Source organism: Astyanax mexicanus, chromosome 18 (genome assembly GCF_023375975.1).
Source record: "Astyanax mexicanus isolate ESR-SI-001 chromosome 18, AstMex3_surface, whole genome shotgun sequence".
In the NCBI taxonomy this organism is placed as follows: Eukaryota; Metazoa; Chordata; class Actinopteri; order Characiformes; family Acestrorhamphidae; genus Astyanax; species Astyanax mexicanus.
In genome coordinates, this window is record NC_064425.1 from 13,789,622 (window position 1) to 13,802,428 (window position 12,807).

At 36.7% G+C, this 12,807-nt stretch overlaps 1 protein-coding gene across 1 annotated transcript; it reads right to left on the minus strand.

Annotated features, from left to right (window-relative positions):
• Positions 1-1,205: 1,205 nt before the first annotated feature.
• tmem120ab (transmembrane protein 120Ab) lies at positions 1,206-10,605 on the minus strand. Its single transcript, XM_007248652.4, has 12 exons — positions 10,391-10,605; positions 8,126-8,244; positions 7,636-7,752; positions 7,468-7,527; positions 5,946-6,041; positions 5,591-5,680; positions 5,305-5,370; positions 4,674-4,735; positions 4,488-4,580; positions 4,139-4,203; positions 1,616-1,684; positions 1,206-1,400 (listed from the first exon to the last, which is right to left on the minus strand). Exons 1-12 carry the CDS (start codon positions 10,457-10,459, stop codon positions 1,287-1,289), a joined length of 1,020 nt encoding a protein of 339 aa, XP_007248714.2. The 5' UTR covers positions 10,460-10,605; the 3' UTR covers positions 1,206-1,286.
• Positions 10,606-12,807: the final 2,202 nt, after the last annotated feature.

The window sequence follows — 12,807 nt, forward strand, 5'->3', positions numbered from 1 at the left end:
GATGGATGAATGGAAGAATGAAATAATGATGAAGGATGGATGTTTTTTTTTTACCAACAAAAGACAAAGATTAGTAACAACAATAAAAAATGGAACAACATCACAAACTAAATGACTAAAATAAAAGAAATAATCACCATAAAACAAACAAGATCATAGCAATGAATACACATCCATACATCCTTAAGCAGATGATTCAACACTAACAAGCCTTTCTTCATTTCATAAATTTATTTTTAAATAACTTTAATTTGAATCATAATTTTGAAAGAGAATGTATATTGTTTAGAGCAGGGGTCTCAAAGTAGCGGCCCGCGGGCCGACGCGGTTTCATACGGCCCCTCACGGGTTAACAAAATAAACATACATCTGGCCCGCAATTCAATTTAATTATTTATGCTTTATTATGTTCGTTTTCATATTTTATCTTAACTTGTATTTTGGTGTGTGTGTGTGTTTTTTTTGCTTACGCTGCGTTGCCTGCTTTAGTAGTCTTCAGTAGCCTTCAACAGTCTAACCTTGCAGCCGTGGTGTGTCCACTAAACTCCGTAGTTATAAACATCCTGAGGTTAGCAGCGCGCTAACTGACCTGTTTATAATGTAATCCGAGCAGTGCCTCCGTGACGCTGCTCTAAACTGTTGCTGTTAGCTGCTTGGGCTGAAAGATGAACTGTAGAGAGCTGTATTATCCGGTTAGTGGGGTTATTTTATTTCATACACAGAAGAACTTACAAATTTCTAAAAACGCTCCAGACTGGCTCAGCTGAGCCCTGTAGCCCGTGGCTGGGCTGCAGCTCTGACTAAGCAAAGACTGCGGGCTTGTGGTGCTGCAGCTGCAGCTCCGACTAGTGGTTGGATGAGGAACTGCTAAATCTGAGGAAATGCTAAATCTGTCACAGCTCACAATTTTTGATTTTATATTTATTAAGCCTTATTTCAGTATCAAACGTTTTGATCAAAGTTAATATAACTTATAATTAAAAGGATTTATGTTAATAGAGCAACAAGCAACCATTTTTCCATGCAACTGTAATATTTGATTGAATAAATAGTATATTGAGAGTTATTTAACATTAAGGAGTAATTACATTCATTTTGTATTACATCTGGTTACATTTTCTTATATTTATAAGTTACATCTGGCCCTCAGAGGACAGCCAATATGCCAATGTGGCCCTCGGCAAAAATGAGTTTGAGACCCCTGGTTTAGAGTATTTTGCAAAAAGTTTATTTTATTTCTGCACCATGAATTCAGCAATTCAGATGACGTATGAATCTGCAGCTGGTTATTTGCTCTTTTCCTGCTTCTTCTTCTCTTTTAGTTTGTGACGGACGACTGCAAGTGTAGTCAGAACATTCCCCGTGAATAAAACCAGGAAGCAAACCCCACACATGAAAACCTGGATGAGAACAGAAGAGATTCATTCATCACAAAATATTGAAATATGTGTTTAACATGTATGAGGTTTCAAAGTTGCATTATTACTGCATTTAACTTCTGAGTATGCAAATACAACGGTGACATAATAACATAATAAAAAGCACAATAAAAAGCCAAAGATTGAGTACAATAAACATTACGTGTGACTGGATTGAGCTGTATTGCTGTACTCACCTGCCACTCTTTACACTGAGGAAGGTTGGCCATTCTGAACAGAGTGATGCTGTTAAAAAACTGCCAGGACTGAAAAAACAAGGAAAGAAATAAGAAAAATTAGTTTTAAAAAATCAATCAAAGCTTAGCCTATATAATATAACTTTAAATACCTTAAATATTGTATATTGAGTTTGACTAGTAATAATAATCATATTATTGATATCAAAATCTCAACTTTTTAAGTACTAGACTTTTTTCAGTACCAGAAATACAATTTCTTCTAGTAAAATAGTGTATTGTAATTGTGGATATCTATAACTGGAGTTTTTAATAGAATAATGTAAGTATAGATGAAAAGTAAGAGTAAGATTTCACAAGCCAATAAAGGCCATTTACATCCTAAATACAACCTGTAACTTAAGATTTTGGCAAGTAATATCAGATCAATATATCTATAAAGCCATTCTGACTAATCATATATTTAGAATAATATATTCTTAACCAGTCGTATGTTACCATAGATTAAACAGAATCTCATTCTCAAGTGTTTGTATCTCATGAAGGGCCAAAAGCATATATAGACAGGTTGTCAAAATATTTTTCTCTAATTGGAGTATGTAAATGAGCTCTGATCTATCTTGTTACATTACATACTGTAAAAGTATTCTGGGCTGAAATATTTCATTACACAGCAAAACTGCTGTAGTTAGACACAGTATATGCAAGTGCATTGTCTGATATTAGAAGATATTAGCCAGGCTTAATGAGATGCTAATCACAATTATGAGATAGTAGGTCATCATTATGAGATAGTAAATCATAACTATGAGATACTTAGTCATAATTATGATACACTAAGTCATAATTATGAAGTACTAGGTCGTAATTATTATATGATAAGTCATAATTATGAGATGCCAAGTCCTAATTATGAGATACTAAATCATAGGTATAAGATAGTAAGTCATAATTTAGATGCCAAGTCATACTTATGAGAAACTAGATCATAATTATGAAATAGTAAACCATAATTATGAGATGGTATGTCAAAATTATGAGATACTTAGTCATAATTGTGAAATATAAGTCATAATCCTGATGTGCTAATTCATAATTATTAGATGCTAAGTCATAATCATGAGATAGTAGGTCATAAGTATTAGATGGAGAGTCATAATTATGGGTAGAGATGGGACCGATCCGATACAATATCGGTATCGGGGCCGATATTGACGTAATCCGACGAATCGGATATCGGGCGGGCGCTGCCGATCCACTTACCGATCCATATTCCAGTCCAAAGCTTGAGCTGAACAATAAACCCGCCATAACGTTAACACAAAACGCATCCCTGATCAGGATTACAGTTTAACAGTTTACCCTGAACCCCCAGCAGTTTCAGTCTGCGGCTGACTGAGTAACTTTAGCTGTTTATCTACAAAAAAAAGTCCATTATCTGGAGAGTTTTCACTTTGGAAACGCTGTACAGCAGAACGGTACACGTAAAGTCAGCGTCTGAGAGGTAAACAGATTAACACCAGCAGTCTGTTAGCCTAGCTAGCACTGAACTGACAGCAGCTGCATTCCGGTGTTGTGAAGGTATGAACTACAGACTGGAGTAAACTATATTCATAATCCACATATCCTATAAAACCACAGCATCTACAAACACTAACCAGCACAAACACACCCATCTGTTATTAAAAAACAGTCATTAATTTAGTTCGGAAATATAGTTAGCATTGCCACTTAGCCGTTAGCCATCTCCATTAAGATCTGCAGTCTGTTAGCCTAGCTAGCAAAATCATTCCGGCATTGTGAATGTAATAAATAACTATCTTAAGTGAACTACAGCCATAATCCACATCTAATATCAAACCACAGATCCTACCAACCCTAACCAGCACTAAGAAACCAATCTGTTATTAAAAAACAGTGATTAATTTAGCTCGGAAATACAGTTAGCATCGCCAGTTAGCCGTTAGCTATTGCAGCTAATCCTCTACGCTACCTGTCAAAATAAAAGTCTCCTGCACAACCGTTGCAAAAAATGCCCTGAATTTAATATTTAACGTATTTAATATTTTACTTTTTTTTATATTTAATAAAAATTCAAACATTTTATTTGAAAGGAAAATATTGTGTAATTGCATATGAAGTGTGTCAAATAAATGACTTTTGAATGCATTTACATTAAATGCACCTGTGGATACTCTTAAAGGGGCTGTGTGGTCTGTTTCAGCCTCATTATGTAACCTTAATCATAGTACTATTAATAAACTAAAAGTATCAGTATTTGTATCGGTATCGGCAATCTTATATCAGTTTTATATCGGTATCGGATCGGAGCTGAAAAAAGTGTATCGTCCCATCACTAATTATGAGGTACTAAATCTGGGGGTAATATCTCAGAATTATGAGTTAGTAGAGGACCCTTACTCTTTTGGTGTAAATAGGCTTACATAGAACAAGGATGTGGTCCTTTATCTTTATTTCAACCATCATCCTCTGTTTTCACTAAATTCACAGAAATATACTCACATGACCAAAGAACAAAAACGGCAGCAGAAATGTCAGCCCTCGCCACATCCATGACTGAAACCCTTCTGCAACATAAAATCATTTTTACTGTATTTAAAGCCAAATGAGCTGAAGATCTTATTCTCTTTCATGAGAAACCTTCAGACGCAAGGCTTGAAAATAGACTGTTGGTGGGGTGCAAGATAGCAATGAGCAATTTAGCCATTTCCTCTAAAAACACAGTCCTGTACAATTTCAATGCACATTCCCTATATGCCTGATGCTAACTGCTGGCTATAATGTTTGTGTTGTTGTGTTAGCTACATTAGCTTTGTAGCTTTAGCAGACAAAGCATTGATATTTCCCTCACCCACTGTCAAGTCCAGGTTATGTCTTTCCCCAAGAGCTTTGAGTCTGTAAAGGCATCCACTCTGATAGTAGTACTGAAGGAACTGTACAAAACCTACAGAAACATGACGCAAACATCAAATCATCAGTCTCAACATTACTAACAATATTAAAGACTAGTGAAGCTGTGAATTTGCTCTTTACTCACACTGGTACAGACAATAGCCCCAAAACTGGATTCTGAACATCTGGTAGAGCTCACCATCTGGCCTGGAGCAGAACATTATACAAAACACAGCATGAGAAACCTACAGGCATAGCTTTCAAACACAATGCATTAGCAAGCTGCTAACTCATAGATCATTTGAGTGAACCACTGGCCACTTTAGATATATATACAGCTCTGGAAAAAAAGAGGCCACCTAAAAATGATACATTTTTTTGATTTTACCAAATTGAAAACCTCTGGAATATAATCAAGAGGAAGATGGATGATCGCAAACCATCAAACCAAGCTGAACTGCTTGAATTTTTGCACCAGGAGTGGCATAAAGTTATCCAAAAGCAGTGTGTAAAACTGGTGGAGGAGAACATGCCAACATGCATGAAAACTGTGATTATATTATATTGATTTCTGAACTCCTAAAACTTCATGAATATGAACTTGTTCTGAATTACAATATTTTTATTTGGAATTTGGGAGAAATGTCTGTAGTTTATAGAATAAAACAACATTATACATTTGACTCAAATATATACCTATAAATAGCAAAATCAGAGGATTTAGCATTGTTCAACTTCTAATTGTAAAGCGTACAGCATGTTTTTAAATTACTTACCAAGTCAACATAATCCCAGATAGAATGGTTGAGATGTAGTGATGGACCACCCACCATCCCTTAATCCTAAAATCAAATAAATGAAATTTGGTTTGTTCATTAAATTCGTTTCATGGCAATTCTAAAACCTTCTTAGCTTTCAGTGGAGGTCTTTATAACATATTTTATACCAGGGGAAACTACTAAAATGTGCAGGGCAGGGTGCCTCAAGAACCGATTTAATAAACAGCTAAAGGTGAAAGGGTTAAGTATAAGACCTTGGACCCGAAAACACCTACTAACTGACCTGGATCCATTGCTGATGAGAACGCTCTCACGAATTGTTAAAGTGCAGTAGTACCAAACCAACAGGAAGTTCAGGAGTGCATCCAAAACTCTACACAACACAAAATACAAACAACATGATAGAACTGCAGGAACCCAGAGCAGACTTAAAAAAATGAAAAGGCACAATATGTTACAATGCAGCGTGGAAAGAGCTACAATCTGCCATTAACAGTACCAGTCAAAAGTTTAGATTCACCTCAAATTAATTGATTTTTCATTGTTTTTAAATGTTCTGCACTGTAGATTAAGAAGGGTGTCTCTTTTTGCATAGATAAAAGTTTGCATGAAAATATTGTAACAGCACATAATCTCACCTGTAGTTAACAAAAAACTCACAGATGAAGGCCAGCAGAAACGCGATCACGGTCACACCCAGCTTGAATTTCTCATATTCATCTTTATAGGACGCCCTGTAGTAAAATGACAACAGAAGACAGATAATAGCTGATCATGCAGCTTTATCAAAGGTGTGTAAAGTATTGACATTCATTCCTCAGGTAGAACAAAAAAGATGCAGAGCTTTCAGACCTCAAATAATGCAAAGAAAACAAGTTCATATTCATAACATTTAAAGAGTTCAGAAATCAATATTTGGTGGAATAACCCTGGTTTTTAATCACTGTTTTCATGCATCTTGGCATGTTCTCCTCCACCAGTCTTACACACTGCTTTTGGATAACTTAATGCCACTCCTGGTGCAAAAATTCAAGCAGTTCAGTTTGATGGTTGTGATCATCCATCTTCCTCTTGATTATATTCCAGAGGTTTTCAAATTAGTAAAATTAAAGAAACTCATCATTTTTAAGTGGTCTCTTATTTTTTTTCCAGAGCTGTAGATCATCATAGTAAATTGTTAGATGTTCTAGGTGTTGTTGAGGTTTAAAAAAACACTAACCTGAGACTTAAGAAGAAGGACAATTAAAAACAGAATATTGTTGTGATCAATTCAATTTAATATTTTAATTGATTGACAATAGTAGTTTTAGTCCCTACATGCCTCATCTAGACCCAGTACCCAGATCCCAGGTATCGGGTGCCAAAATTGCCTAATAGAAAAGCAAATAAAGATATAGCTGAATCAAATAAAGTTGAATCAAGTAGTGTAGGTTCCATGCGTGATAGCTACAACTGTGCCAGATTAGGCCCACAGTACACCTGCACCTACATTGCCATAACTGACTTTTGGGAGCCTTATTTGGGTCACATTTTGCCAGGAACCACATTTTATTTTGGTAAATAACTTTTTAACACAGTGGAGAAAGGTACATCAGGCAAAGAGTTGTCACTGCAAGATTAAAAGACATGTAAGGGCCATCTTGCAAAAATATCTATGCAAAAAAGTGATTCTGTGGCCAGAAAATGACCACTGGTGGTGAATTAGAGGATAAATAACACAGAGAATGACTAACACAGACTGTGCGTCAACAGATGGGCCACAGCAGTGCCCACCAGCATGGCCGGATTTACCATATGGGTGACCTGGGTAACTGCCCAGGGGCACCCAATGTCCAGGGATTCCAAAGATTTGCTGAGCAGCGTTGCTTTTAATTATTTTATCGTCTTTTGTTATAAAACACATGATTAAAAGTTAACTTTGCTTAAAATATGAAAAATATATCCAGCACAGGTATGGTGAATTTGGTTGTCTTGTCTTTTTATGATTCAAAACATTATGATGACACACATTTTAAGAACATACCTGAACATTATTTCTATATTATTACATGCTAACATTCCTGAAACCTTTTCAAAAATGTTATATATCTCTATTAGCTGGGTGTATACTGTACATATGGATGTCTAGGTACTGTATATAAAAGAATGGTCACTTCTTACTTCGACTGCTTGCTTAGAAGGTTGACATTCACACTTCCAAGAACGAGACTGAGATATATCCTTTAAGAGAGAAGAAAGAAATTAAATATTAGGAAACCAAACTACACACACAAAACACACGCGTACATAATAATGCTTATATAACTAAAGCTGGGGAACCTATATTACCCATTTTTCTTTGGAAGGTATGATTCCATCTGGGATAAAAGGTTGGGCCTCTCCTGCATTTGTCCCTTAATTTCCTCCACCTGCTTCGCTTCCTCTTCTGTAAGACCTTTGGTGCATCTGCAATCGTTAAGAGTTATGAGTTTGGATAACACTGTATTTTAATCATTCAGCTGCTTTTGTAGATGATAGAGTAATAAGAGTGCATAAAAAAACATTTACTTATGCTAATCAATTAACCTCACATCTATCTACTGATAAATTTACCCTGACACTGATTATAATCTCTTAAGCAACTTTATATACAGTGTGGAAAATATGTATATGATACACATAAAAAAGAATTTTAGAAAAATATAAAATCAACCCCCCCAACGAGATGCCATGAGGCCTACAGTAGTGGTTCATTCCATCGGTCACATTCTAACATGGGCAGAAATGCAGACATTATACACAGTCATGACAGAGGTTTTGAGACTTATTCTGTCCTCACTTCTTTAGAGACTGAGACAGATCCTTTAAAAACTTCCTGTGGTGAGATATGGAGGCAGCGAAGCTGTTCTGCAGCTTAGAGACTTCATCCAGCTTCTGCATGTAAAGCTGCTGAGTATCCTGAGAACAGCAGAAGGACAAAAATGATATATTGATAAATATCAAAAAGTACAATAACACCATTTACATGCTTATTCTGAACCTCACAACTGGGTTTCCAGTTCTTTATACATTTCAATTCAATTACATTTTATATATAGCGCTTTTTACAACAAATGGTTTCACAAAGCAGCTTTACAGAGTTACGGTTTCACGATTCTATTTTCACACAACTTATACACAGTCTAGTCAGAAAAGTATTACTGCAGTGTTAGTACTGATTAGCATGATTAGTGATGGTGTATAAGGTGTAAGTGTGTGTTGTGCTGGTACAAGTGGATCAGATACTGCAGCAGTGCTGCTGGAGTTTTTAAACACTGTGTTTAATCACTGTCCTCCACTCTATTACACACTCCTACCTACAGCTGCTCCACCTTGTAGATAAAGTAAAGTCAGAGACATTCAGAAGCTCTGAATCTGCCGCCCACAGGACACTACCCACTGGATGCCTCCCACAGGACGCCGCCCAGAGGACACTGTCTCCAGGTTGCTGCCTACAGGACGCTAACTACTGGACACTGCCGACTGGACGCCACCCACAGGAGACTGCCCACAAGATGCCGCCCACAGGACGCTGCCTACAGGATGCCGCCAACAGGACACTGCCTACAGGACCCTGCCCACAGGAAACTGCCCACAGGATGCCACCCACAGGACACTGCCTACAGGACACTGCCCACAGGACACTGCCCACACAATGCCACCCACCGGACACTACCCACAGTACGCTACCCACAGGAAGCCGCCACAAGATGTCGCCCAGAGGACACTGCCCACAGGACTCTGCCCAAAGGACAAAGCCCGCAGGATGCCGCCAACAGGACACTACCCACATGATGCTGTTCACTGGATGTTTCTGGTTGGTGGATTATTCTCAGTGCAGCAGTGACAATGAGGTGTTTAAAAACTCCAGCAGCACTGCTGTATCTGATGCAGTAGGATGAGAAGTATTAACATATACTGTATACCATTCCAACACTCTATTGATTTATACTTTGTTCCATCACATCTGCACACGTCACGTCCACACTCCAGCAAGAACATATCAGACGTATGTAGTCTAGTATGAAGATGATCCTTGCAGAGACTCAAGAGAACTCCAGTCCAACTAAGCTTCTTTAATATATTTACATTCTACTAAAATACATTCATTGTCAATGGGCATATATGCAGCTGAAACAGGAAGCAGCCTAGTGCATCCTAAATTTATCAACATTAACATTTTAATATAACATTATAGTCTTTATGTCTTTTAGAAAAATGTGTTTTGGGTAGTGCACTATGGCACTCTGTGGTGTGGCCTAAGCTTTTGTCCTTGATGCCATTTTTTCCCCTTACATTATTTTTACTTTTATACTTTAAGTAGTTTAGAAAGCAGTACTTTTACACTTTTACTTAAATACCTAAGCTTAAAGAGCTTGAGTTGATTCTTTATCTTCTACAAAGTATTTTAAACCATAATGTCTATACTTCTACCTACAGAGTAATGAATGAAGATACTTTTCACACTGTTGCAGAGCTGTAGTATCTGTCTGTACATCTAAACAAGATGCTTTTATTTTAAGGATTCAAGGAGATTTTATTGTCATTCGCATCACATGTGGTACATGAGGTGGAACGAAATTGTGATCTCACGATCCAGTTTTACACCCAAAGAGCTGTTATTAATAGATATATAGATAAAAAAAGAATACAATGAAAGAAATAGAATATACAAAATAGATAGATAAATATCCCAAGAATAAAAAAATAAGTAGAGAGTAGAAGGTTCAGCAACATGAAGTCCAGAGTGCAAGTGTGCTATAGCAGCATGATAATGTGAATTAGAGCAGTGGACATAAAGTGTATCAGTGCAAGTAAAGTGACCATGTTGGTAAACAGTAATTTGTCCTTGGTGTCATTGCAGTGTGTTGTTAAGTGGAGTTTAAGAGTCTTACAGCTTCCGGAATGAAGCTGTTTCTGAGTCTTGTTGTTTTGCAGCCTCCGGCCTGAGGGGAGTGGGACAAAAAGTGCGTGTGCTGGGTGGGATCCTTCCAATTAAAGTCCCTATCGAAATTCAAATCTTACAGGAATACCAGTGAAATTTGTCCAAAGCTTAAATTCTTACCTGAATCTGCTGAAACTCTTTTTCCAAATTCTCCCATTCTTTCAGAGCCATTGTCAGTTTGGACGACATCTGGAACTTCCTAAAAATGAAACCGATGCAAGCAGCAGAAAACAGTGAAGCCTTTTAATGGATTCTTAATTCCCAAACCATTCCCAAAGACTGAATCCACAAACCAGTTCAACACTTTTGAGTGGACTTTATGTTTATGACTTGAAGTGAACTTTGACTGTTGCAACTTGCCTGACCTTTCGCACACTTGTGTGTGGCATATATGATATGTTGTAATAACAGTGTGACGTTAAATTGTGACGTTTAAATAAAAAACACACTGGCCAAACGGCTTGGATTTAACCACTTCTGCTAAAATCTGCCCGACACTGCTGTCTGGTATTGATGTATTGCATCATTACATTAGTTTAAGTGTTTCTCTCTGTGTAAAGTCACAATCCCTGGTAACTAAATTATGTTACACAATACAATAATTGACGATGGTATCAATTGTGCAAAGAACAGCTATAAAATCAGAGCCAGACTGGTCAAGGTGAAGCAACAAGACAGATCCCTGTTGCAATGATATATAGAAACATTTCTGGTGAATTAGTTATATCTACAAAGGAAGGAAATGAAGTGTCAGCTACAAATTTCACACTAATATTAAAGTTATGCAGAAACACGTGCTGAATTAATTTTGTAAAAAAAAAAATGTTAAACAAACCAGAATATGTTTTATATTTTAGATTCTTCTAAGTAGCACATTTATCTTTGAGGGCAGATCTGCACATTCTTGGTATTTTAATCTCTGTGTCTTCATAAGGGAGAGTCATCTGGAATAGTTTTCTCAGCATCTTGAAGGAGTTCCTGGAGGTGCTGAACAATAGTTGCTGCTTTTCCTTCATGCTGTGAAACTCCAGCTCACCCCAAATCACCGTCTCAGTTAATCAGGTTTAGATCAGGGGATTGGACAAACACATAATTCCATATGTGTCCCTTAATTGTTTTCATGTCTTTAATATTACTCTACAATGTAGAAAATACATTTAATAAAGAAATAAAGAAAACCACTGAATGAGAAGATGTGTCCATATTTTTGACTGATACTGTATAAATTATTTGGTGCTTGCCCAGCCCAGCCATCAAGATAAGCAGTGTGAAATGCTCAAAGCCATAAAACAAGCTCTGTACAAATGTTAACTACTGATACATTTGTGTGCTTTAGAGACTACATCAGCCTTAAGATGTGTGTTCAGTATCTACTCTAAACGTGATTCAAAACAAAGGTCCTATCTTACACCCTGCGCAAGGAGCGTCACAATGCTATTTTCACACCTTCCACCTGCATCGATTAAATAGCAACAGTGCTTCTAAACTGACCTACACCAATAGGCATGGTGTTCTGGAAATGAGATGTTTTCAGGTAAATTTCTGGCGTATTGCTATCTTGGCAACAGAAAACACAGGTGATCCACTGAGTGAATACAACCTAGACAGACATCGTACAGTACACACCCTGCGTTTAAAAATACAGTTTTTGTGTAAAAAAAACCCTGTTTATACACACAGTACCTTGCAATTCAGTCGCGATAAGTCGAGTGATGAGCACCAATGAATAGGTATGATAGGAGAACAGAGTGCAAAATTTATGAAATACTTGTATTGCACAAATTCCAGCTGTTCTTTCAATCTTTATAAAATGTATGCCTTTTTAATGGAATTAATTTTGTAATGTTAATTTGATTTGATTTCAAGAGGGTGGCAACAATTTTCTTTTTTTAATAAACTATCTGTACACTTTCAAAGTTCTCAGTGTCTTGTTTTAAATGTCAGCACTCTCAGATTCTACCAATAAAGGGTGGAGCTACTTTGAGTTGTTGTTAATGGTGTACAAATAATGATTTCTTTGTATGGGTAACTCTATGCCCCTATTGCTACCATTGTGGCCTGTTGGGAGCATCAGTTAAAAGTGCTGTATTTAGGAAAGTTCATACTCATTATTATGTTTCACTACAACCTAAGTCGCACCAGATATCTCCTTTAAAAGTTATTCTTTCATATCCATACCTCTGGAGTCTTCTGGAAGAAATATATGTTTGTAGAAAGAAAATGGCTCCCCTGTGCAAGTTGCATTAAGCGTTGTGTTAACCAGAAACCAGGATTATTGTACAAAAGTTAACAGAAAAATAAATAGCAAAAAAAAAGGTTTTATCATATATTCATCTTCATAACCCGCTTCCTTTGGGTGTGAGAAAGAAATGTTTGAATCCCCTCTTTTTGCAGTCTGTGCTAATGCTAGCACCATAACTATAGGAAATATAGGAAATGGGTCATAATAGAAATGTTTTGGGCCTCAATACATAAAAATACAAATAAAAAATACAAATAAAAAATATTTAAAACTGCTTTAAAGCTTTAATGCAACA

What these genes read in the sequence shown, in the direction of transcription:
- tmem120ab (XM_007248652.4), bottom strand. Translation starts at nt 10,459, where the DNA reads ATGTCGTCCAAACTGACAATGGCTCTGAAAGAATGGGAGAATTTGGAA. An exon ending in CTTCTAAGCAAGCAGTCGAA is followed by an intron (nt 6,042 to 7,467) that starts GTAAGAAGTGAC and finishes ATTTTACTACAG; the next exon opens with GGCGTCCTATAAAGATGAAT. An exon ending in GAGTTTTTTGTTAACTACAG is followed by an intron (nt 5,681 to 5,945) that starts GTGAGATTATGT and finishes TGTGTTGTGTAG; the next exon opens with AGTTTTGGATGCACTCCTGA.